The sequence below is a fragment of the Amblyomma mixtum genome, chromosome 1 (genome assembly GCF_055824585.1).
Source record: "Amblyomma mixtum isolate Tamu chromosome 1, ASM5582458v1, whole genome shotgun sequence".
In the NCBI taxonomy this organism is placed as follows: domain Eukaryota; kingdom Metazoa; phylum Arthropoda; class Arachnida; order Ixodida; family Ixodidae; genus Amblyomma; species Amblyomma mixtum.
The window spans coordinates 289,978,040-290,004,397 of record NC_143012.1 but is presented as its reverse complement, the minus strand read 5'-3'; the positions used below and the strand labels follow the sequence as shown (position 1 = coordinate 290,004,397).

General features: G+C 43.4%; 1 protein-coding gene across 2 annotated transcripts; it reads right to left on the bottom strand.

Annotated features, from left to right (window-relative positions):
* Window positions 1–598: 598 nt before the first annotated feature.
* LOC149372005 (cytochrome P450 3A14-like) lies at window positions 599–25,137 on the bottom strand. 2 transcript variants are annotated; one of them, XM_089566371.1, is made up of 14 exons: window positions 25,029–25,137; window positions 18,976–19,072; window positions 16,507–16,559; window positions 16,257–16,353; window positions 15,468–15,593; window positions 13,129–13,366; window positions 12,227–12,357; window positions 11,589–11,676; window positions 8,840–8,906; window positions 7,031–7,139; window positions 5,629–5,720; window positions 4,192–4,332; window positions 2,861–3,023; window positions 599–878 (listed from the first exon to the last, which is right to left on the bottom strand). In XM_089566371.1, the coding sequence occupies exons 1-14, from the start codon at window positions 25,085–25,087 to the stop codon at window positions 774–776; spliced, it is 1,566 nt and encodes a 521-aa protein (XP_089422497.1). In that variant the 5' UTR covers window positions 25,088–25,137; the 3' UTR covers window positions 599–773. The 2 variants fall into 2 exon arrangements, with proteins under 2 accessions (XP_089422497.1, XP_089422498.1); XM_089566372.1 differs by lacking the exon at window positions 15,468–15,593.
* Window positions 25,138–26,358: the final 1,221 nt, after the last annotated feature.

The window sequence follows — 26,358 nt, the reverse complement described above, 5'->3', positions numbered from 1 at the left end:
GAGATAAATAATCGCTATATCAGCGCTTGCTCACCGGTAGCAGCAACGACCGGAGTTGTCAAGTGATAACCTGCCTGCAGGGTTCAAATGAGCCATTCTCCAGTTAACTAGGTTACTTCGCTTGAAAAATTCACAGGATTTAATTAGCATCAAGAAAACATGTTTTTTTTTTCTCACTGCGGATTCGCTGTAAGGGGATGTGATGTCGCAAAGGAGAAAGACAATTTTCTCTTGAAATGAGTATTTGAACAATTAAATGAAGACATTCTAAAATGGATAAGTTTCGTTTGACTAGATGGCCGCGTACAGCAGGCAAATGCGGGGGATACAATAAGAAACAGTTGCGGCTAAAAAGTGTACTCGTAAAAATGGCCACATACGAAAACAACCTTGTTTCGTCCACTGAACCAAAAGCTGACAGCAAGTAAAAAAGAAAAGCAGGCTAATAAATTTTTGTCTTTGTGTGCCCTTCTAGAATGCTAATGAACAGAAAAAGCTCGGAATATGAGGGCTCATTAGGATACATGCATAAAAAAGCGAATAGCCACTGAAACCATGGAAAGCCGAATGAAAGTACGCTTGTCCCGTGTGGTTCTTGTCTCATGTACCATCCTTTTATTGGTTTTATTATATTGCAATCGCCTTACATTTTTTTTATTACACACCTTACACATGCTCACTGCGATGAGTACAGATTGTAGCACGGCTTTCGTGAAAGACATATCCCGGTACAATAGTTATTTAATGGCCTATTTACAAAACAAATGAGCCCATCAACTTCCGCGAAGCTCTTTTTCTTTTTCCAAATTGTGAACTAGAATCCAGGGACCCCTCGCAGGCGTGGACACCATTGCGTACTGGCTAAGTTCCATGGATTCCTGCGAATGAGCAATAGAATAGGCGACACATCAATTATTCAGTGCCCCCAGAACATTGCGGAAGGCGACAGCAACAGTGCGGAACTTTGAACTCATTCCGATTTCCGAGTTTCTAATCTACATCGTTCGTCTACAACAAGTGTTCTCCACGCCATCTTCGCCGAACGAATATTAAGCGAACCACCTTGCCTTTCACTTTTCAACAGGTGTGTTAACTGTCATCCCCATGGCACACAGATTACAGAAAGACGATGAGGGGAACCTAAAATCGCAAGCCACCTAATGACACGCGTTTTCTGCACTCTTTAAGCCAGGCAGCCAAAGCGCCGCACTACATGCTTTCCTGATCCATAACACAAGTAACGAACGAAGCGGCAGATGCCTCCCAAAGGCGGCCCTTCAGCTAATAATGTCGGCTTATTTTCATGAAACCGCGGTTAATCTTATTCAACCGTGGTTAATCCCCTTTCCAATGCTACAATCTATGATTTCACTCTAGCAAGTACGTAGGGATCGGTCCAGGAAGAGGGGAGCAGATTCGGTCAAAAGGCAGATTCGGTCGACGCCATTGGCCGGAGGGGTCATTTCAGGCGCCTTTGCTGCTTCGTTCGTGTCCGACTATAGTAATCGGCTCGCAGCGTTACCTTCAAAATTATTCACGCTTTTACCGTGCTTCCTCTACGCTCGTGAAAAAGTTGCGTTGTTATTTCTAGCTAGTTGAGCCTCACTTTTAGAAATAAAAACAAAATTCGGCACACCTTTATGTTCTGCCTGAAGGATATTAATAAGTCCCTTAAGCGGACTCGGGTCTTCGCAGGCTCAGACCCTCTTCTTTATTCATAAATTATTTTTATTTTTCAGTTTTTACAATTTAGTTTCAGCTCATTTTCTTTTTTCATTACAATACACAGAAAGGCTCCTTTGACAAAGCCCGCCAATCATTCCTAGAGTATTTAAGGCATTTGACACGTCGGCGATGTTGATTTGCGTGCAATAAAGAGAATAGTTGCATCTATGGCTGGAGGGGTGATGTGTTTGACTCGCGAGCAACGGTCCCGGGTTCGATTCCGAGCTTATCGCAATTTTATTTTGAGCGTAATTTATTTACTCGACATTCTTTCATGTTAAAATGAGGTTCTAGCCTTGTTACGAATTTATTTCATACTTTATTAAATTTCACTGCCATGTAACGTCACACTCGATTGAGATTGTTGCTTGCTCTTTCTTGACGTGACGCCATGCTCCTCGATAATTGTTCCAGAGCTTATGACGTCACATCCTCATTAACCAATGGAAATTTCGTTCTCACATGCTGGGGATCGCTCCCGAACGTACGCTATAACGTTACGGCTTTAAAACTTTGAACCACATAGACGTTTCACCAAGCCAACTCTGATGTGGTTATTATCATTTACTGCTGCAGGCATCTCTGGAACGCGAGGAGAGCCGAACATTTTTGAGCTTGTTGAATAAGCGCAGGCTTAAAGAAATTCCATCAAAGGTGGTCTGCAATTACTTGAAGATGTTTGAGAGCTGGAGTGTTTTTTTTTTCCTCACACAGCCAGAGAGCACGCATCAGTGCTGTTTCCATTTTTCTCCTCTCTCGCTCGGTGGCATAAAATGTTACATTTACCCCATTGTTTTTCCTCTCAGTACTGGACACCAGGGAGATCTGCATTCGCGCTGTGCGCGAATTCAATAGTATGCGCTATTTCTCCATGGAGTCAACAGAATGTAAAGAGCGATTGTCTGAAGAGTGCAAGGTTGTCACGTCAGTGCTGGTAAATGGGCTACAGATCACGACTGTTTCCAGTAGTGACCAATCAAAAGAAAATGCGCTTTTCTGTGCATCAGGTGCAGCTTAAAAACTGCAAGTGTGTTGCGTTAAAGTACAACTCAGTAAGGTAAAGCACGAGTATGATTAAGATGGTGCTTCACTGCTAACATCCCACTTGTGCACTCCACATTCGAACGAGTCTTACCATCTGAGACGGACCCAATTCGAAGCGGTATTTCTGCAGCAGCCTTGCCACGGTGTACCTCATCTTCAGCAGCGCCATTTTCTTTCCCACGCAGTTCCGAGGACCGACGCCGAAAGGCATGTTCGCCATCTTTGTCTTCGGGGTTTCGTTTTCTGTTGCAAACCTGCGTGAACGCCACACCGCCACCGTTTCACAAGGCAGGATCTAAAGGTCGGTAAACATCAAGTGGTGCCTGGTTTCCGAAAGCAGCCGAAAACTACCGAGGGCACTCAAGTCTCCTTACGTGCTATGAATGCGAAGGCATTGTGCACTACTGCTGTTTCCGTTGGTGCGTTTGTGATTGATTATGTCTGGGGTATTCTGTGCGTTTGTGTAACTTAGTTCTCGTTAGCCACCAAACAGCTCATCATTCGCAGAATTGGTCATTCTCCACTTAACAATCATAGATGGCGGCGAGTCCTCATACCACTACCAGCGCAGTGGCGCAGCGGTGAAGCAATGCGTCACTGAACAGGCAGGTGGCTGTGACAGATACTGCCACCCGTAGGGATTGTGTGGCCCATGTTGCAACTTCTCCTGAGCAACTTGTCGCGCAGCTGGGGCTACGCTTCTTAGAAGGAACATCGCAGATGATTACTTTTTACCTCCTAGTACTGCTTTTGTGATGCAGAAGTATCGCTACTTAAACATCTCTCGCATACTAACCTCAAAGCACTTCGTTATTCACGGCTGGTAGTCGAAGTTTCGAAGTTATGCGTAGCGTTAGAATGCCGTGGGCTATATGCCACACCGGTAGGTGGTGTCACTTGTGACCTGATGCGCAGTCTCATGTGGATGTATAATTTCGCAACGTAGTTTAACTGGCTGCTTTCCTCTTGAAATCATTTGCTTCCCGCTGTCAAAGAAACAAACCATTGAATCCTTACCTAGCTGCAGCTACCTGGTACAGTTTTATGTGTGTGCTGTCAGTGCTTTCCTTGATTTACTTGTTTTTTTTTCCCTAATTCTTCAAGAAATCTAACAAACAACCTAGTCTGCCACTAAAAGATGCATAAGCAACGGTTCCAGCAATAACCCAGCAGGAATGTTATGACACAGCATGTGTCGTCCTGCGTGAGAATATAATTATCTGAGCACACTTCCCTGTTATCTTTAAAGTGTTATTTTCTCGCCATTTTATTTGGCAGCATACGACCGATAGTATTCAGATAACTTCATTCCTTCTAGTGGCTTTAATTCCTTTGCAAACGGTTTCATTTGAACAACATTGCGCTCTCTAAATGCGAGTGGTTTTCTGTGCTGCTATGTTCAATTTTCAATTCACTCCGCACCTGTCAGGGTTGAACTCTAGAGGGTTCGTCCAAAATCGGGGGTCCCTCTGTATCTGGTACTGGGCGGCCATGAAACAAGTTCCGGCCTTGAACTTGATGCCTTTCCATTCGAAGTCTTCCTCGGCCCGTCGCGTCACAAACCTGCGCAGTGTAAAAGATTTCGTGAGAATAATGAGAAAGTTTCAGGTTGGCGTCGCATCTGTAGAACAGAAATTTTCTCTTATACTCCTAGAGCTCCATGGCGCGGAAACAGCAGCTCTTGCTTGAGCAACTCTCGTCCAAGATATACAAATAAAAGTGCCATTTAAAGTAGCGTGTAAGAAAGGGCCTTTTCTATCATGTGGCAGATACAGTGCACGCGTAGAAAACTGTATACTCAGGCTGAAAATCTTATAGACAGCAATAACGTTTATTTTGCGTGATTCTGTAACGCACGCCTTCTTACTGTTCGCGGAAGCCGCACACCCAGGAAAAGAAGCACGAAATTACTGGCGAGGTCGCGGAAAACAAGTTGTTAATAATTTTATCCCGTTTTATGTAAGTCCTCTAACGTGCATTCAAAACCTCTTTTCAAAGCTTTATTGGAAAAATGCACCTTTTCAGGCCCATTTACTCCCAAAAGGAAATACGCTCGCGAGGTTTTAAGGTTAAGACACGCAGTTTAGAAAAAAAATGCTATTATATCAGTATATTGAACGTTTTATGCGTAGAAAATACGCGCATGTTTGGATGCATGCTTGAGTGTAATTGAGCCGGTCGCTTGTGTCATAAATCTCGCTCAAACTGATTAAAACTTAAAGTTCGAGGTTTCTTCAAGAAGTTTGGAACCCATCTCATATCCCAAATTACATCGCTGCGAGTACTGCTACAACGTTTCATTATCGCCGTTTGAAAGCTAAATAAATACAGTCGAGTCTTACATAAAAATGCTTCTCTATTGGGGATGAAAACTCTTACTTCCGTCTCCCGATTGAGACGCTCAATCGTGCTTTCAGCTGTAGTACACCTTGTTTATAAAGGTTCATTATTATGACAGGATATCCGCCAAAAAAAATGCACTTCTTGGTAATTTACTGTATAACGTATTTCATAAATCCGGTCATTTTTTTCCGAGACCTCAAGCAACATCTTCTGGATTATTCTGAACTCTTCCGAATTTGATGTCTTAATTCTTCTCAGACCGCAGGAAAAACGGCTACCACAAAAGTTACAATGTCAAGAGGATGTTTTATATTTTCGATTATCTCATAGACCCCACACGAAGCGCACATTTCCTTCCTCTCGTTCAAAGCTCTCCAGCAATTAACGATAGCCGCTAATATAGCACTGTGTATTTTCACTATCTCATGTCCTCGTCGATTCACGCTATAACACCTCAGTCAATCGTGCATTCAGCTAGAGTCACCGAATGATCGCAGGCGGCCTGGAAATACTCACGTGAGGCCCGGAGGATAAAGGCGTAGTGCTTCGTCCACCACGTAATGCAAATACTTCAGCCTCTTCATCACGGTTTCGTAGTCCAAGGAGCCCTACAAAAAACATTGTTTGTGCTTTCCTGCCCCCGGACTGTAAACCCTAAAATACCAAAAATTGAGCATTTCACAAAGCTCTAAAAGCCCAAGAAGAAGCTCAACTCTGGCGCAACTCCTCTTTCCCCCCACGCAAATGCATATGTAGGAAGAGGAGGAATAAAAGTTTCTCTAATAGAAATTAAGCTTTCTCTTGAAGATTCTCTTCCCCAGCATTCTGCTATTTCTATTTACTACTTAATTTATCTATTCATTTTTCTCATGTGAACAAAACCGAACAAGCAAAAAAAAATCTCAAAAACTCTCTATGCACCCCTCTTCTTGGCCGATCCCCCTGTGTGGGTATGCGCCATCCTATGAGGTGAACAACAACAACAACAACAAGTCAGCCACTCTTGGCAAGTCGCCTTAGTCTTGCCGTCCTCCGGAACAGAACTCTCTCGAGCATCACCCGCTTGATCAATCTTAGCTGGTCGGCGGGCTGTTTGTTCACAAGAGCGGCTTCCCGGTAGGGGGGAGTATGGATGTGGATGAGAGGAACTCGGTCTCTATCTGGATATCCAAGAGGGGGTGGTAGAAGATCAGTGGGGTGCGTTGCAAGTGATGGAGTGAGGTGGAAAAATGGTGGGGCCTGGAAAGATGGTGAGGGTCTGAAGTTGTCTCCACTACGTTCTGTGGACGGGATTGAGCCCGTGATGACAAGCGGCAAAGCGATCATAACCGGTAGGCTAAGTTGAACGAATTGATTAAACTCAAAATAAAGGGGTGGGGCAAAATTACCTGTGAAGCGGAATTTCTACTTAAGCGCTCTTTCATGATGAAACGTTGCAATCGATTAAAACTCCTGAGAAAATGTTTAAATTTTGTTGTCTCAAATCCTGGCTTCACTAACAAAAATGCAAGACTAACCTCATCATACCACTTTTGTTAAAACGGAACATCATGTGAGCAAAAATAGGACATACGAAATACATATTGAGATACACATGAAAGAAGCTGACAGCTTCTTTAGTATAAACATCATAAAAACGTGGCCATCGTTATACAGCTATAAAAAAATTCAGGTCTTCTTTCATGTTGTTTTTTTGACCACAAGGTTATCTGCGAGTACAATCGGGGCGCCGGTAGGTGTCCCGACGAGCCACGAACAGAGATCAGCACACTACTCTTTATTCCTTAATAGCTGCAGACCCGCCAGAGGAAAGGTGCTGTCGGCCGGTTCGCTGCAGTGATCCTTCTATTTGTAGCGATAGCTCGGCTCTGTAAGATAGCCTTTTGATTCGATTCGTTCTGAAACAAAAGGCACTTACGCTCGTTCCGACGGTGTCGATAATTTCCCGCCGAAGCTTTTCTTGGATATGAGGATGCTTCGCTAGGGCGAACATAATGTAACTCAGTGCTGTTGCCGTCGTCTCAAACCTGCGTTAGGATGTTTACGTTATTACATTCAAAACACGCATGCTCTTCTTGCAACAGTTGAGCTTACTACGCTGCCTGCTTGGAGTAGCCAAAGAGCTAGTATGGTATCTATGTACAGTTTTGTAAAAGCACAGATTCTGGCTTTGGTAAAAAAAAACATATTAAAAAATTGCAATTCAATACACAAGAGCGAGGTGACACAACTGGAGGCGTAAAATATGAGGGAGTAAGCAGCCAGCAGTTGTATACGTTGTCGTGTGCTCCTACTTATGCCTGAAATCATGAGTGGTAGTCTATCAAGTAAAGCCGTTTCAACATGCACCCGCATTCGGCATAAAATGTGCATGCTTTTTTTATGTTCCAGTAAGCGGGATGCGCCTATATGATATACGCCGAAGGATTTTCTGAGACCATCTGGTGCGTAACTGATGCGATACCTTCCATTATTCTGGCAGTTCGAGGCGTTCAGAAGTAAGAATCATCATATTAATTTTCGTTTGACCACCTAGGGAAGTAACTTTGAGCAGCTGTTGTTCTACCTTATGTTTGACGGTCCTGTGTTAGGCTTGTGTGATATACCACCACTTCGTTGCATTCTGACTATTCTTGTTGCTTAGTGCCAAAATTTGCCTGAGCAGCTCGGAACTTTAGCCCGCGTTTTTCTTTTTACCAGTTTTTTTCTGATCCGACTAAGAAATACTCCACACGCAACAGATATGTATATACACATATTACTTGACTGTTTCCAAGTACAGACCCCTCACTATTTCTCAGCCTCAGTCATTGCTATTGCCGCCCCATCTGTATTCTAAGTAGCTGCTGAAATAATTTTCGATAGCAGCTGTGTATACAAATGGAACGACAATAGCAATGATTCAGGCAGACAAATGATTCCACTCATTGGCTCATTAATAGTGTTTGAGATAGAACGATAAAGAACGGTATAGAAAGAGCTCAAAATGAACGAGTACGCAACTTTTTCAAGTCCGTATTACAATCGTAAACTTTAAATGAACTTGATAGGCCAGTCATAGTTCACGCAAAGAAAGAAGATGAAGTCTTAATACAATACGGGATAACCAGGATTACCTTGTCAAAGCAAAACGTGCACTTAAGTTGTACACTGGTTCTAGTGTGCTGGTAATGTAGTCAACTCAAGCAGCGTATGCTGAGTTAGTCTTTTTTTTTTAATCTTATGGTGTTTCACAGCAGGTATTTTCATTTCGATAGCGGCACTGAAAATTCTCGACGGAAATGACCATGCATGCGGTTATCTTAGTTAGCTATGCAGTTAATCTTTGTTTGCTGAGAGAAGTTGGCAGTTGTTTAGCTCTATTGCACCTTAGTAATAACAATGAGTGATTTCTCTCTTTTTCTAGACCTTTTTCCCTTTTATAGACCTGGCGGCTAAAGTGGTACGCATACAAGACATCAGCGTTAAAACCTGTCATGACAGGAGCTTTGCTTTTATATCAAATCAGCCACAAATACCGGTTGCCACACTATAATGATATTTCATTAAAATTTTAACGAGAGTGCATATTATGGGCTACGAAAAACTGCTTGCTAAAGAACCCATTTGTGTGAAAACAGTCGAAAAGATGTTTAGTGTAAAATGGTGTGGGACAAAAAAAAAAGGAAGCGTCCAGGACAAAAACCCAGCGTTACGGCCGGTGCAACAAGGAAGTATTCGTGCTTACCCAGCAATGAAAAGCACAGAAGCGCTGGTTATCACTTCTTCGGTGGTAAGAGCTCTGCGCATCAAACCTGTTGTAAAAAAGCAAAGAGCCAAAAGAGGATGCTTTGAATCGCTGTGCCAGACTCTGCCAGCGTATATTCATTTTGTTAAGTGCCCTTCGAACGAGCACGGTCATAGTGCGCTAAGAACTACGCCTATTGCTGATTACGTGTCACTTCGAGCACGCGCCACCCAAGCTTTCGCCTGCAAACGTGCCTTGAAGATGCGCAATATATGTTAAAAGTACCTGCGAACAAAATCACTCAGTCGTCCTTTTATGACGCAATCAGGCAAATTTCACACTTTATCACAATATTGGCCGCCGACCGCCATTGCAGGATGAGCTCCATCAGCGCTTCGCGCCTGCCAGTGCTTAGTTGCCTCTAATTAAGGCTCCCTCCTGCATTTTCCGGCTATGGTAATAAATTTTGCACTCCCCTGCTTTCCTGTCGCGTGACGTTCACTGGTTCAAAAAGTCTGATTGGTAGTGACAGTGACTGCAACGCTACTCAAAAGTATCAATCGCTTTCCTCAGAACGTAACAGAGTAAAGCAGCATCAACTCTGTTAGCAGCCGGATGTGGCCCCAGTAGAAGTGCCCGATGACCATCACATCTGATGAGCGTTGCTTTCACGAAGGTTGTATAAGGATACGAGAAAGCGGCATTGTATTAATTTTTCCGTGCACCGTACCTGTCTCGCGTTTTGTCCCCCGAAGTGCAGTGGTGGAAGCACGACTTAATGCGCAATTTTGCATTTCATCTTGATTCCTTCTTAGCCTTGCCCTCAAGTGTGGCTCGCATCAAAATGCTCGAGCTCTAAATCTCTGCAGCGCGTGGAGAGTACCCCTTTTTTTCCTATGATGGCTTTCAAATGGCAAGAACGCAGCAACACCTTCGCTACACAGCTAACCGTGCTGCGTAAGCTGCAGAATTCTATGAGAGCTGAGCCTGCTTACCAGTCACTAATCACCAGTAAGTTTTATAACGCAGTGTGTTAACAACTGATAGTGTAACGATTTAACACACTGCCATCTCACAGCTATGTACCTGCAGCGTTCTCTCGTCTTAAGCGGACGAAGCTCAAGCTGTTCTTGAAGGAACGAACAAAAAGCACAACATGTTGTGAACCAAATTTAAAGCGCCATCTCGTCTTAAGGAGACGAAACTCGGTCCGACCACGCGTGCTTCGGTGTTAAAATATTTTGTAAAACTCCGGCAGCTCCCACAGTGAAAAGACGCATGTCGCAGTAACCGCGTCTGTCCAAGCGACAACGACGGCTGCTGCTCTTCTGAAGTATGCCCGCAACCGCCGCACATGCGCCACCATCACTGAATCTCTACGCAAGAATTGCATCAAGTTGTTCATCACTGCCATTAAAAACAAGATCAGGAACTCTGAGCACAATTTCCAGCTATGTAGTTTAAACCGTAGGAGGCGGTGCGTGTTCCGGGGCTAAAATATCCTATTATAGAAACATATCTTGCTCTAAAAGGCAGTATTCCCGTATTCGACCCCCCCCCCCTCCCCTACTGCACTCCGCGACAACTTTTTCTGGCAATGGAGTGAAAGCTACGTAGCCGAAACACGCCCTCTCTTCCAACACAACGGAGCGTAATCTCCACTTGCAGTTACTACTTTTCTCTTCAGCGATGTGTAATACTCGTTATGTAAGACATAATTCCAACATAACAACCGACTTTCAAAGTTTTTTTTTTTTTTGACGTAAAGTCAAGGAACAGTCAGTTTTTTTTTATTACTACAAGTTCGCTAGGCACGTCTAGGTAAGGAAGTTTCAGAGATGGCGCCAGCTTTTCTAGTGATTTAACGAAGTTACCGCGAGGAGAGAAACGTGCCTGGCGGACAGGCACATCGTCGTGCGGCCCAACTATTTCGCGGAATGACACAGTTACGTACACTACGCTCCTGTACCCTTCCTTTCATTACTAAGTGAATCTGTCACGAAGTATAGGTATTTTCGGACTCAACACCTGCTTTTCGGAAACGTACTGGTAGCTTGCGCCTTCCAAATGTTTCTATCCACGCAACGGAGCATGGCAACCACGTGACATTCCTGAGACAAAACAACCATGTTCACTGTAAGCAGCCACTGGTTGTACATACTCAGAATAAGGGAGTTTCAGGCTGATCTCAACAAGCCTCTCTCAGAGACGGCCAGCGTTTGTGGCTGAGAGATATTTCTGATAAAAAATCACATTTATGGCGACAGTATTAAAAATTTATTTACACTCGCGAACTGCACATATCATCCAGAAGTTCCTACAATTTCTGGCTGTTGCGCCTATTTAAACTTCGTTTTGATTGCCTAAGCCGGAGTTAAATAGTCGCTTTTCCTTAAATAGAAGCCATTTACTGTTTGCGAACAGAAAAGTGTTACTTTTATTTTCGAATTAGTCGTTTTTTTATCTTTTTGTGTGCAATCAATAGATGTCGTAAGTGTCAGCAATAGCATGTAATCACTCGATCAAATACGTAGCGAAACGCGTTTCAAAACTGTACTCCTTGAGCTGAAAGTGCCAGAAAAGTGGAGAATGCATACCATTTCCTTCAGTATCGTTCACAAAAATGATTGGGTTTTATTGGTGCTATCCAAGTTCTTTAGCGTATTTTTTAATTATGAATTAGCAATTCACTTTTATAGGAAAAAGAACGCAGTACTGGTTTTACCACAGAAGGTAAAATGATGTTTACCATTCGAGACCTCTTTATCGCACCTCTCGCTTTCGGCCTCCATATATTCCGCGTCGATGAGGTTTTGCAAGATGTCTGGTTTCCGGAGCTGTGAGGAAAGGAACAAGTTAGCAGCACTTTCTTGAGGGCGTTGGCCTTGCTTCACTCTACTACTGGTACAAAACACTCAAGCAGGGCCCAATTCTAGAGATGTTGGAGCAAAAATTTGGAATGTTTCGTTAGAAAGCGCTATTAGTCAAAATCATGTGGTAAGGCCAACGTTCTGCAATTAATGGTGTGGTTCAGGCGTTGGCTTGAAATATACATCAAAATCTTTCGCTTCATATGATGCTTGGAACTACGAACTTCCAGATTTTTCGTTTTATTACTTGAAGGCAAACTTTTTATATTTACATGTACTATCGGGATCAAAAGTTTACGGGACGCAAGTATGCGGGAAAAAAAATTCTTTTGGGCGTAGTCACATAATCCAGTGGCCTGAAATGTCTCAAAGTATGCGGAGACATGCATGTTCTATCCACTGGTAACAATACCACTCGACTTGGTTGCGAACTTGAGCTGGAATTAATTTTTTTTAAGAATACGCATCCCGTAATATTTTGATCGCGATAGTACATAAAGCAGAACGTCGCACTTACCTTGGGGTCATTTTTTCTGAGCTGAACAACTTTAGCCGTCTGTAAATTGATGTCATCAAAAGCGTATTCTCCTAGGATGAGTGAAAGCCAGTAGAGCGGCTTCATTAGCGCTCCCAAGGTTGTAGTGCATTCTAAGGGATACACAAACACATAAACCCGTCGTTATTTCTTTTTGAAAACATTCAAAGCAAGTACTAACGCCCGTGATGTGGCACTGCCGGCTCCTCGCCTTCGTCATGAAAAGTAAAAATATATTAGCTTTCTTTTTTCATGGATGATTACTTCAACCCACTATTATGCCGGCATTTGCGTAGTACACGTCCACCCGCAATCACGTGACCACCCTCAAAGTTGTGGCACAAAAGAGACGAGCAGCCTCCCATCACGCGTGGTTCGTGGTGCGTGGGTCGAAGCAGAGCACTGTTGTCCTGCAGTAAACGGCGAGACAACTAAAGCACAAACCTTTAAATTTAAAGCTATAAAACCCTACCAGACAGTCAATTCAGTCAATATGTTCAGTTTTAATTGTTTATTTAGTGGTTTGAGCATCCACCTCGCATGCGGGAGGTACGGGGTTCGATCCCCAGCGCCGCAATGTATTCACTTGGGACGCAGTGGGCCCAAGCCTCCCAGTTTCCTGCTTCTCGGCCTTTTTAGGACTAACTTCTTGGAAAATGTGTCCTTGACCCCCATCTAATTTAAAAACATGAAGACACAATGGGCTGCACCACGCTAGACAGATTTCTGTCCCACGAGGATTTCTGTCCCGTCGCTGGAGGTGTGAGGTTGGAAAAAGAAAAACGCTGAGTCCCCGGTGGCACTGGGGATCAAGCCCAGCATCTACCTAATGCGAGGTGAATGTTCTGCCATAAGGACATCGCTTTGGTCGTTTCGGCACTTACGTGCGATCATGTGAAACGGGCCGGTCATGATACCCCTGACAGTGCCCTTGGCGATCACCATGAATGGGTGGTCAGGTTTTCCCTGGAAATGCTCGTCAATTCCGAACGAGCCACGGGCCACGTAGTCCATAGAAAGCTCCTCTAATTTTCGGAGCATGTGCACCTCTTTACCGCTGTCGGCGTACTCTTCGAGAGATTTCACGAAGATGGCTGCATCCTCTTCGATGTGCGGCATCATCTGAGCGGATAACATAAGGATTTCTCGTCAGACGCTTTGTGTGTACAACGTTCGGAGGTACCGTGTACATGCTGCTGAGCGGAATTCTCGCCAGCTACATCACAGCGATAGATATTTGAGGGATTTTCAATGCAGCTACTTTACACCGTCTTAAGTAACATCCGGGGACTTAAAGACCCTCGCACTATTTTTGCCACCTTCAATTTATAAAAGATAAAGTCATTCCGTATCTACAATCTAGACAAAGAACTCGCTATGTAAAAAAGTTCAATCTCCGCAGTAGGCGGCTATAAACTCACTCGGACAGAAATGAAGAGTGATCTTGGATGTACAGATTTGCGTGTGTATATTCAAGAGCTGTGAAGAAAACTTCCCTGGGTATGTTCACATTTGACTATACTCTCGCACCCTGCACTGTATCTGTATTCCCTTTCTTTCGTTGCATTTAGAAGAAGGTTGACTCAACAAAATAGCAATTTGACATCATATTTCCAATGCTTTCTTTGCGAAAATTCAGTTCTTATAGCAATCGAATTCACAGCGCCGGCAAATGTTAATTTTCTAGCACTGGGAATAACCTCTCGTAATAAATTGTGATTGATCAGAGCATGGGGCACCGGTAGACCGTAAAGCGAAAGTATGTACCCGCGAAACTGTGAATATGGTTTCATATTGTTGGCAGAACTTATTCGTGCAAAAACGCGACTCACTCCGCCATTTAACGCACGGGGGGCGTAGCGAATGCGCTTCGGTTGTCGGCTAGCTGGTATATTTGTACTACGACGCTCATATATTGTAGCACAATCGAGTTCAATCGGTGCTTTACAGAATGGATATCGAGAAAAAGCGACAAGCTTCAATGTCAGCAAACAATGAGATATCGCAGGTACAAAAAAGCACTAAAAGACAACTGCGATAGTGCCTGGCTTCTACAAAAAAATGGACATGAAAACAGATATGACGCACGATAGAGTGTATCAAAAATTATCTCCCGTATTCTTTTAGCAGTTGCGCAGACAACAGACCTTCGAGTTGAGTGGTGCCCTTCCAAGGCTCCACGCATTGTCGCACGAAAGTAGGAATTCTGTGAGCATGTTTTGGCAAACAAGAAAAAAATGCTTATCGAGCGAGCATCAACGCCAAAAGCAGAGACTGAACAACCACGCTTTTCATTCTCTGCCAGCGCATGCGTCATGTCGTTGCACTGCGATGGGCTCAAGCCAGAGTACTCTGCTTTGTTGTCTTGGCTCTGGCTCTAGTCAAGTCCCTCTCGAGCGACAACACGAAATATGTGATAGGACGCCAGCTTCCACTCAATAAGTATACGAGAGCATGTCACGCTTTGAAATAAGTAGAGTTTCGAGCTCTACTCAATGCTAGGAAAAAACCAAAGCAATGCTAATCGATCAATTTTCTTCAGTCCTACATTTTGCAACAAACCCTAGGACAGTTGGAGCTTTCGATAAATAAAAAAGCAGTGGAGAAAATCGCCTCAGCAATTAATGATGTTACGCAGCCGTGTCCAGTGAGAGCAGAAATAAAATTCATAGATTTTACGTGCAGCCACACTAAACAATATGAAAGTCAGGTGCAGAGGTAAGATTATTAAACTTTCAGGGTTAGATGTAGACGTGATAGGCAAAGAGGCGCTTGCAGAGATTTCGGGAAGGCCTTTGTTCTTTTATGAGCACGTTTCTTTTTGTAACGTTACGATAATCTGGAGGATATAATCTGAAAGAGACGAGTAATGTTTTATCTTGATTCTATTATAAGTTTTACAGTCGTGAAGTTGAAATTATAGCATAGTTTTAGAATGGCTCCTTTGCTCCGATCCTAACTATTCGATCAGGAGTAGGAGCAAATGGGTGATGTCCCACCGTCCTACCCCAAGCAACGAGGTACATTGCATTGAAAAGCTCCTGACGTATGTCCACATATGGGTTTCATTATTCAACTCAGTAAACAAGACTTTCTGCATTTACCCGCCGTGAAATTGCGGCGAACACAAAATCCCGGGGTTGATAGCCCGGCCCCATAATGAGTGGCCAGTACCGGCGGTTTGAGCGTCACAAAATAACTAACTGAAGTGCAGAGATGTTACCTGTTTCAACTTGGCGGCAGTCATACCATGCGCTATGCAAGTACGGATGCTCTTCCACTGAGACCCGCCAACATGCATGATGGAGTTTTTCAGTACGGGGTGCATTTGGTCGGTCATCATGATGAACTGAGAAATAAGCACAGGATCATTTAAATTAAAAGGCAAATGCCTTCGTGTCTATGGTTATTCGACGTTCGCTCTACGACAACTTTATTTTGAGATAAAGTGGGCGCTAACACCTTCCGTGCATTTTACGTAGCTATTGCTTTTCTCGCCGTAAACACTGACTAGGAAACAATGAATCCAGCCAGTCTTCTCGTTCTTATATTCTTAGTTTGAAATAAAACACAGCTTGGAACTGCGCTTTAGTTCTGGTCGCAAACTTTCTTAAACGTGGAGGACGTGAATGGTGCTACAGATAACTCTTTCTAGATTAAAACGCTGGTTATGCCCGTTGCTCCAAATCACACATCGCACTTGTGCTATACAGCTTCGTATGAAGTAGCTCCTCGAACATTAAGCGTCGGTATTGCTTCGTAGCTGCATCATTACTGGTTCCGATAACGAGCGCGCTATTTCGGTTTTCAATACAGGCACTGAATTAAGATTTAGCCAGTATACAAAGTAACCGCTGTTCAGGACTTTCTGCCAGTTAATTCAGCTCGTTGCTTCCTCATAACTGGGTAGTCATATTGCACAGTAGTACTGAATGCCGTAAGCTTTCGGCAGTGCATCACCCAGAGAGTGGTTGGCCTTCAAGAAAACTAAGATATATCTGAAAATACTCACGCCCCGATCCACAAAGTTCTGAAAGTTGCTGACATAGACGTATTCTATGAAACTGAGGTCTCTCAGAACAACAAAAGGAACGTCCCCGTTGTAGAACCTGCGAAGTTTGATTCAGACTCATGAGATGGTACAAGCAAGAAAGCAGAAAAGATGGCGGTCTGTAGTTTCACTGTGAAAGACTAAAGAAGACTGGTCGTGTATAACTGAAATGCAAAAAGCATGAATTGTCCTTCCTAAACAATGAACTTACCCGAAAACGTCGCCATATTGGTCAAGCCACTTTCCTATCGCTTTGTAAGTTTCCTGTTCGAAGGGAAAGCAAAAGGGCGTTATTGTGGCAACTTACCAATAAAAAATTACGCAAAAGTTCAGAAAAGAGCGAATCCCATTGAAAGCCCTTCAATAGCAAACTCCCTTCTGAAGATAGACTTGAGAAATGAGACAGGAACCTTGTTTCTGAGTTGAAATACAGGAGGAAATGGGACGTAGGAAGCTAAAGTGGATAAAGTATCGAGAGAAAATAATTGCTGCTGATTAAAGATTCAGTGTTTTTTCGCGGATAACCAGTCGGACATGCGACATCATGAAATAGTTTCGAATCTATTAAAAACCTGTGGACACAATAACAATTGCAGCATTTTTTCGATGACCTAAATGAGCTGCAATAGGAGAGTAAGTATTAAATTTTTGTTCTGTAAAAAGGGTTAATACTGAAAATTTTTTGGTTTTGAACGATCAAAATGCTGAGCATCAGTACGGCATTGAATTATCAAACTCAGTACTGGTCACAGATCTGTTATCCTCGGGGTATCGTATGTTTCACCGACCAAACTTTCAGATGTGTCTAGATTTAGAATGGCACTTTTAATCAAGTAGGACAGCGTGGTATCCGCTGTTCTAAGTACACACACTCTCATGAAGTATTTATTTTCTGTTAACGTGCCTGCACCATCTAAAATGTTTGACATTCTTTTAACCCAGTACAAACTTTGTATGCCACAGGAAGGCACAAGCTGCTCATATTTTGAAAATTCGGATAACATTTTCGAAACCTGCTTCAGAAAATCCTTGAGAAACGAGTATTCTCGTAGGAACGTCCTCAGCACGCCCACAGCTTTCGAACCGCCGTTTTTGCAGAGAATGTGCTACAAATTAGCTGACCGGTTCGCTGTGCACGTGTTCGTCCATGAAGACGTTTTCACAACGAGCGACGCGGCGGACTGCGAGTTAATAATTAGGTGCAATGCTAGCCTCTTTTGAGCGAACACAATGCTCACGTCGTCCTGACACACCCCGGGGTCAAGAGAAAGCACACGCGGCCTAGTTCTCAACCGTTAAGGGCATCAAGCGCACAGATGGGCCAAGCACCTTTGCTCGATCTATACGAAGCCAGCGCTGCTCTTAACTGTGCCATAAATTAAGCCAAAGCGGCCATTGTATCTCTCGTATCTGTATTCGCTGCTAATATCTATTCAAGCTTTGATAATTTGAGCAAAAGTACGTTTTTATGCACCAGGTTGCATAAACCACGACAAATTTTGTTTTCTGTTGTCGCTGCGACTCAGTTAAGCTCACAGCGGTAATTTGTTGATAAACTGGCGCACCACGCATGCGACAAGAAAGCCCTATTTGTGGGTGGTACTTTATGACCGAAGGATTAAGAGTGCATGGGAATTGGAACTGCATGCTAGCCGCACACCTTATACTTGATATTGAACAAAAAGTTTTTTTTGGAGTGGAGCACCAAGACGGTAGCGATATAAGCACGAGCGCGTTCTAAGCGTGAGCACAATTCACGTGAATGTCAAACTAAATGTCATTAAAACGCATCAATGTGCTCCCTTTGATAACGTGAATACTTCCTGCAACACAGCCACGCTGCGGAAGTATGCTCGGCAATGTTTCTTAGCGCCCGAAGCGCGGCTATATGCAGGCGCGGCCGCGGAGCTGCCGCAGCCCCGCAGTCCCCAAAGAAACGCCCGCACCGCGGCGCGCCAGTCGGCGGAAAATGGCCGCGCCCAGGTGCGGCTCTGGATTCTGGTCTATAGATCCCGCAGTATGCACGCACTATGCCAAGGAACTTCTCCAGCACTCGATTTTCGTACAATTCGTGCTAAAGGCGATCAAATCCGCAATAGAAACCAGTAAAAGACATCCGAGAGATAACAGACAAGGTAGTAGACGGAGATTTATTAAGGCCACGTAACGTGTCATACTCAAGCTACTTTTCCATTACATAAAAAGTATTTAATGTGACGCAGGCATTTGTGAAAAACGAATTTCTTTTTTTTTGTAAAAGCGAAGATTTACGACAACAGAAGGGAACGCTCAGTAGCTTCTTCCACAACCTCGCTCGAAAGGGGACTGACAAGCTCAGAGCCTCCGTCATTCAGTTTTCCGTCCGATAAGCAGGAGACAACCGGCAAACACTACAACCTCACAATGGGTTGCAGAGAGCCAATGGCTGGAATTTTCTCACTCATTTAATTACGGCGTATATATCAGTTATTGACCTTCTGGTCAAGCGCAACCCCCTCCCGCCATTTAAGGGTTTCGGCAGCCTCGATGTGTGCTAAACATAGCAAGGCCTACGTTTCAACATGCGTAATGCTCTTTTTCTCAGTACATCCCCCCTATACTGCCTCTACCCGACACACCATATACTTGCATGTTCGTATTTTAGTCCAACGTCTTAGAAACTAACACATATAGCTCCTACCTTGGAGTGGTATTCGCGAAGGTTGCCCCAGATAAGGTTCGGCTTTGGCCCTGGGAGGCCGAGTTTCTCGAAGTAGGAGAATTGCCGGCGGCGCCATCTATAAAAGAAAAGCCTCATATTGTTTTTAATTAATATCTACGACACCGTTTTACGAGCGCACAAAGAACACACAAACTAGGTTAAATAGTGTCGACTACGTACACCATAACGTTTGAATAACCGATGAATGTGGTGTAAATAACCTCCCTTAAATAATTCTATGTCATCGTAACCACGAGACCATTCCAAGAATTCCTAGTTGTGCCCCACCTGGATTCTTCGAAGAAACCCTCTTAAGGAGGTTTCATTTTTCACTTTTTTACTTCTTTATTCTTAACTCTAGGGGCACAGTAGCTGTGCATCTCACGGTCAACCCAATTCAGAAATAATTGCACATTTCATTCAAAACAGACATTTTTTCAAGCCCGATAGTATATCAATAGAGGCCGTCTTAAAGCCAATTCATTATTTTTATAAATGAGCACAACAATGGTTATTAATTCACAAACATGTACACTCTGCATTACGCTTGTGCACAGCGCTCGAAAGGCGTACCTCCCTGCAAGCAAGACACCACCTCACCGCAGCTTCCTGGTTGTAAAGGAAACGCTCACGCGGAAATAGGAGCACGTAGACATGAATGTCACATGGGTACTAGAACTCAATCTGAAATCTATGGGCTACTGTACTATTTCAGTTTTTATTGTCTGGCGCTCTCTGATCAAGAGCTCTTACACAAGCGTGACGCACACTGCACAATATTTTAGCCTACTTTGAAAATAGGCGAACCATGTAATATTACACCAAATGTATTCATATTTCTTTTTCGAAGGTGGTCATAGCGCTAGAAATTAAAAAAATTACATGGAGAAAACAATCGGAGGACGTTCTAGTATTGCTACTGTTTTCTGAAATATATCTTCCCATTTTTGTTAGCTGCCATAAAAAAGAAAGGTGTACGATTTAGCGTGGTCGGGCCAGATGATAGCTAGATGCGGGTAGCACTTCAGTTTTCACATCGGTTTCGTTTCAAGGCTCGGTTTTCAAGGTAAAGCAGGCTTCAAACTAAGATCGGCAAGAAAGGACTGAAGCTCCGCCTTCAGGGTATGACGTGATGACGTGATATGACGATATGCGGAATTGATCAATCTCAAAATCGCTGCGATGGTGCTGCTGCCCTGTGATGGAAAGTGCTGCAACCGATGGGGCTTGTGAGATCTGGGTTGCTCTTCCCGAGCAACCTCCCTCGACCGATCATCTTAACTGCCACCGGCCACGGTGGGACGATTGACCGGACAAACCGGCAAAGGCGTAAGCGGCGAGGGCGGGGCTCATGTGCTAGCGCACTAAAAAAACCTCCCATTCGCATTATAGTGGACGCTGAATTCTCTAAAAAGAAAGAAACAAAAATTCATACTAAATACAGCGCTCTCTGAGAAAGAGCTGCCAGTTCGCAATGTACACAATTTTGTACAAAGGGTCTTAATGGTTTAAAATGCTCCACACTGTCCAAGAAGAGCCGAGGTGACTGCGATTGGCTGGTTGTGAATGCGCCGGGACGGGACGCTTGTGTGGAGTGTGCAGATAATGGCTTATTCCTCACTGCGAACAGGACAATGGTCATTATCAACAAAGAGTACTAAGCACACACAGGCAAGGACGAGAAGAAGGATACGCAACAAGGGCTTGTTGCCTATCCTTCTCCTCTTTGTATGTATGTGCGCAGTACCTTTTGTTGATAATGGCTGACCGACTCGCATAACAGCGCAATCTCTTAGAAAAGCAGTCCTCTTCTGGTACGCCCCAACTGTCGAGCGGAAAATGACTGGCTATTTCTCTTGAAGCCAAGGAGCAACGTCAATTCGGAACTATGCTCTGGGATCAGGCGCTGTGACACGACAGTGAAAAGCTTGCTCGTACAGAGGCGAATACTACTAACGACACAAATACTAGGTGGTGGCAATCGAGGTGTGGTTGTAGAGTTGACCCACTCGTTTCGCGCTGCTCAAAGCACGTTCAACTTTAATTACTTCCTTAGAGTAATGCAAGCACTTCGAATGATCCGACAAAGGAGAGACGGCGAACGCCAAGTCTGCAAAGGGAGGTGCACTACTTTGGTTGTAACTGTCCGCAGCGCTTTGACTGTGTTCGTTATATAGGTATATATGCAGTGTGTGCCAGGCTTTGAGAAATGACAACATCCTGCACGAAACTTTCGACGACTAGTGCAGAGTTGAAGGCAGTCGGCCATGACCAGTTGAACATATTTTTAAAAATACTCCTCATTGATTTATTAACAAAGGTAAACCAGCCAACTTTTTTATTAATGCGAAAGCATTATATCGCTATGTCGTGTCAGCAAGAGGTGTCCGCAAAACGTCTCCGGAAATTGTGTCCGCACAATTACGCTGTCTGAAGATAAATGTGTGAAAATGTGATTGTGATAGATAGTGTGTGATAAGATGCCATGGGAAAATTTGGATAATGACTTAAAATTAGTTAAATAATTAAACGCGAAAAAATACACATAGATGTCAAAATAGCCATGCCCGTCGATATAGTGCATGAACTTCAGATGAGCTACGGACGTCGATATAGGATGTGGACCTTAAGCTTTCGCATTGCTCCAATGCAGATCGGCGCAGGGATCTCAGAGTTGTTCTTTTTTTAATTTAGCGCAAAGCGTTCAACGTAAATGTTGCAGAGCATTGAGTAATCACATTTAAGTTGTTTTCTTCAGAGCCAGTTTGGTTCCTTTCTTGAACTGGAGATAAATCCTGCAAATTTAAATATGGACAAGCAACTACGCTTTGAGGTCTTAAGAAATTATCTTGGTGTACCAATATACGGCGACGACGCAGGCGCACTCTAGCTGCAGCTTGAGAATCTTAACAAAGGCAAGTGCCCATGTTTATCGCAGGCACTCGATTTTCTTAAGACTGGCGATTCATTGCGCCTTTGCGTAACCTTTGCGTGGAGGAGGCGGGGGGGAGGGGGGGGGGGGGCTGTTGCAGGGAGGAAACGTAACACGTGATGACCACGTTACCGCGTTATCACTTGTAAATTTTAAGCGTCGCAGGCTTTATTTTGGGAATAAAAATAAAGGCACCACGATAAATTTCATTTCAATAAACAGCTGAAATGAGCATAGCTCAGCAGGCTTTTGCGTGTAAATTTGGCAATACAAATTTATCTAACTTATTTTTTTTTTTAATGTTGACCCGGCTAAGACGACTGCCCGCAACGGTCCACTAGTCTAGTCTTCGTATGACGCGTCTGTTATTTTTCGTTAACTTTACAGTAGTTTCTAAAACATCCTGCATATATTACTTGCCACTCGTGTGAAATCAACTGTTCGCGAGTTCATAACTGTGACATACTGTCGCAGTCAAAAATGTACTTGATTTGTTCGCTGTTTGATCATTATTACGCTCGAAGAAAAACGCATTCTCTGCAACTTAGCTTATATAAAAACTACCACCGACCAATCTTCATATTTTAACACTCGTAGTCTGGAATGGAAACTGCAACAAGACCTAAAAGTAAATTATCTCACTACGATAGCTTATTCCCGCAATGAACTTTTTAGTACTCACGCTATAACTCGCAGTGCGAGCGATAGTATGGAGATAGAACTATTGAGGAGCCTTGCGAAAGGATCGGCAAGTTGGTGCACACGTATTTATGAACAGAACGTGGAGTAAAGTAAATGGTGAGCAATAAAATGACGTTAGGCGTTTAGACCTTAAACATTAAAAAAGCGCATGTCATGACTGCATACCTAACATCTTATGCAGAAGTGAGAGCTAAATACTTGCAGACTATTTTAACAAATCACTGTCAACTGGCACCTTGACAAACGAATAGAAAACAGCTAAAGTAATGCACTTAAATATATCAGCCAGTAAAACTGAGGCTTCCATCTTGCTGCCCATGTTGTTAACCTGCACTACCTCCAATATCTCGAAAATATAATCATTAAGCCCATAACATTATATCTTGTACGCCAGCATATTTTGTCACCTTTCGAGCATGTATTTCTAGAGGGAGGGACTTTCAAGTATGACTCAGCTAAGGGTACGAAGACATGCCATATCTGTCAGCATAGATAACCAGAAAGAAATCGACCTCATAATTTTACAGCTGTGAAAAGCTTTCGACCGGCTATCAAACAAAAAACTTATTCCTAAGCTAAGGTTCACTCTAAGTAATAATGTCATTGTCAACTGCACAACAGACTTTTGTCAATAACCAATCAAAATGTAGCTATTAACAACGATGTTTTCTTGCCACTGCCAGTCGCGTCCGGAGTTCCCCATGGGTAATATAATATTTCTATATATTATATCTATAATATTTCTCATCTTTGTTATTGATCTAGCCTCTAACACCGATGTAGATATTAGGCTTTCTACCGACGACTGAATAATGAATAATAAATGGTCAAATTAATTGTTATGAAGGCCATTTAGCACTGAAAACTCCTTGCGGACCGCCTCACAATGGTGCACAGACTGGCAAATGTTACTCAACGTAAAATAATCAGCTAGGTTAGCAATAACCAGAAAAAGAAAATGTTCAGATTTCTCATACCGCATCCATAATAACCTACCCACTTGTGTCTATGAACGTAATACCTTGGCGTGATACTTTTACAAGAGTTCAGGTTGGACTCCCATATTAATGACATCCCATCAAACTCTCAAAAACGACTGCTATCTCTTAAAAAACGCCTTTGACTAGCCCCACCTGATGCAAAACTACAAGGCTTCGATACATTCATCAGGTCCATCCTGGAATACGCTAACGTGACCTGGTTTCCATTTACTAAAGAACACGTATACAAACTAGAATGAGCGCATAGGAAGGCAGTGAAGTTCATCTTTAATAATTACAGTTTAACATACTCTCTGACTGAGCTACTCAAGAACGCTAGTATTCTCACTGTCGAAAGCACAGCCATATTAGAACGCTCAAGGTTCATGTACCAGCTAATTCACAAGCACTCACACATAGATGTTTTTAGATATGTTAAGCTATGATACAACAAGGAGCACAAGACACAAGCACTCACAAACGCTAGCCAAACAACCGTTTCATATTCACTGCTTCAATTTTTCATTTTTTCCATGAGCCATGAGTAATGAAATAGCTTGGATCCTTCAGTTTTTGCCAGCCGTTCAATTCATAACTTTGTATCATTGCTTATGAACCACATACAGGTAAAATCATTATAAGGTGCCAATGTAGTTGTTTGTTTTTCTCTCTTTTCAGGAGTCCTGTCTAGGACTTAGTTTTTTTGAAAAATGTGTAACTGATTTTAATATATATATTTGCAAACCCACTGTTCCTTTTCATGCTTCTCTCTTCTTCTCTCTGCTACTCAATGCACTATATCCCGCTAATAACACCAACATGTTGCCAAACCTGGCCTATTTCAATGTTTTATATGTATTTGTCAAACTTAATGCACCATTCCTGCAATAATCCCGGATATGATTGGCAGTATCTCCAAATAAATAAAATGAATAATAAAAATAACCAGCTCATAAACCAAATTAAAGCCTACCACACCATGCGCATAGCACACCACATAGGAAAGGAAACACAGAGTATAAAAACCAAACATTTTTTTTCCGTATTACTCCCAATATTAACAGGCATGGCAACCACTGAACGGTATATGCTATCAACAAATACTCGCAATATGTTCCATTAAGACTTTCCTTTTTTTTCTCCACGAGTGTCATCGTTTAAAAATTAGTGATTCAGATTTGTTCGGGTATCTTGCGATAAGCATTGCATTCAGACATCAGACATTACAGATTGCAGAGATTCCTTGCGACGGCGGGCTTTCATATGCGGTCTGTCCCGCACAGTAAGAAAGAAAGCAATGTAGACGCACTAATGCGCATATCTCTTTCTTCAATCTGAAGGTAGGCATGTTATCTACTTCAGTCTCTGTCTATTGCTGCTCACGGACCGAACGCGCCGTCAGTGTGTCCTTGACTTACATTAGCAGGGCTGCCAGCAGCGACGTGCATAGGGCCAGGAGCACGCCTGTGACAAACATGTGGTCGAATGAGTCGCAGACGCGGAAGGAAAACCACCGCCAAGCGACGACGGTGGTTTTATTCTCTACGGCTGCAGAGGAGGAAAAACAAGGTCAACTGCCCGACTCACCTGCCCCATATCTTTTCCGGACACATTTCCAAGCAACGCGCTGTACACAAGGTTGCAACATGCAGCCAGCTAATGCCGCGCTTTTTTAAACACAAAGCTGGGCTAGTTTGTGGTCTTTAGTTTAAAGGCCCATGGTAACGGCGCTAAAGGCACTGCATGTCGTCACAGCTCTGTTACCATGCGCCTTGAATCTAGTGTGGCGCATCTAAGTGTTGCCTTCATTTCCGATTTTGTGCCGAATAAATTCCTGGTGGAGGTCACAGTTTTGATAATGCGAAATCTTTATACTTATGTGCGGGGTTCAAATTCAGTTAACTTTCGAGATAACGTTGCCGGAAAGGAAGGATGTCGTTTGTGCAACGGTATCTTTTTTCAAATTGGCTTCATTTATTGATAGCGACTAACCACTGCGATGTTTTAATGGCTGTGACATTTTACTGCTGTGCACAAGGTCGCTAGATGAGAGCTTCTGCCACGGCGGATGCGTTTGAATGGAGGCGAAATGAAGAGAGCTCTTATGTAATGTACATATATCAGCGCATGGAAAAATTCCCAGCTGGTAGGTAATCAGGTACCCTCCATCATAGCGTCTACCTTAGCCGTCATGCAGCCTCGGAAGTTCAGCCCCACATACCAGCACGAAGGGCACAATAAGACCTGATAACGGTTAGCATCAGGTTTATGATCGCTTAGTTGTAAGAGCTTCGAGTCGTATACAGGGCTCTTAAGGTGTATTCATGCGTTGTATATCAACGAACACGGAAGCGCGTGCCGCTCGGTGCAGGTGGAACCGAATAGTGAACCCGTGAATAATTGTCACTTTGTTCACTGGCTACTATAGTTTCACTCACAAAACTCAGCATCGATACCCGGTCGTTTCTCGCGCCAACTTTCGTGTCGGCTAGCAGATAATGCCGATGACAATGAGCTGCATAGTTAGGTATTCGCAGCTTCCTGTAAGCTTCTTCCAGAGCAGTTTATTTCACTGGCGTGATAGTTCATGGGAGTGAAGAGACAGTCGGCTAACGTGCCAGTCAGGATTTTGGCACACTAGCCGTTCAGAAGTACTGGGTTCGGAGCCCACCGACGGCATGGATTTTACGACTATATAGATTATATGAATTGCATGGATTTTTTTTTAGTTTGCAACTACCAAGAAGG

Excerpts from the sequence above, each read along its gene's own strand:
- LOC149372005 (XM_089566371.1), bottom strand. The coding sequence starts at position 25,087 with ATGTTTGTCACAGGCGTGCTCCTGGCCCTATGCACGTCGCTGCTGGCA. Across the intron at positions 19,073-25,028 it reads CTGCTGGCAGCCCTGCTAAT|ATGGCGCCGCCGGCAATTCT; the intron begins GTAAGTCAAGGA and ends TTTCTTTTATAG. Across the intron at positions 4,333-5,628 it reads CTTTATCCTCCGGGCCTCAC|GTTTGTGACGCGACGGGCCG; the intron begins GTGAGTATTTCC and ends TACACTGCGCAG.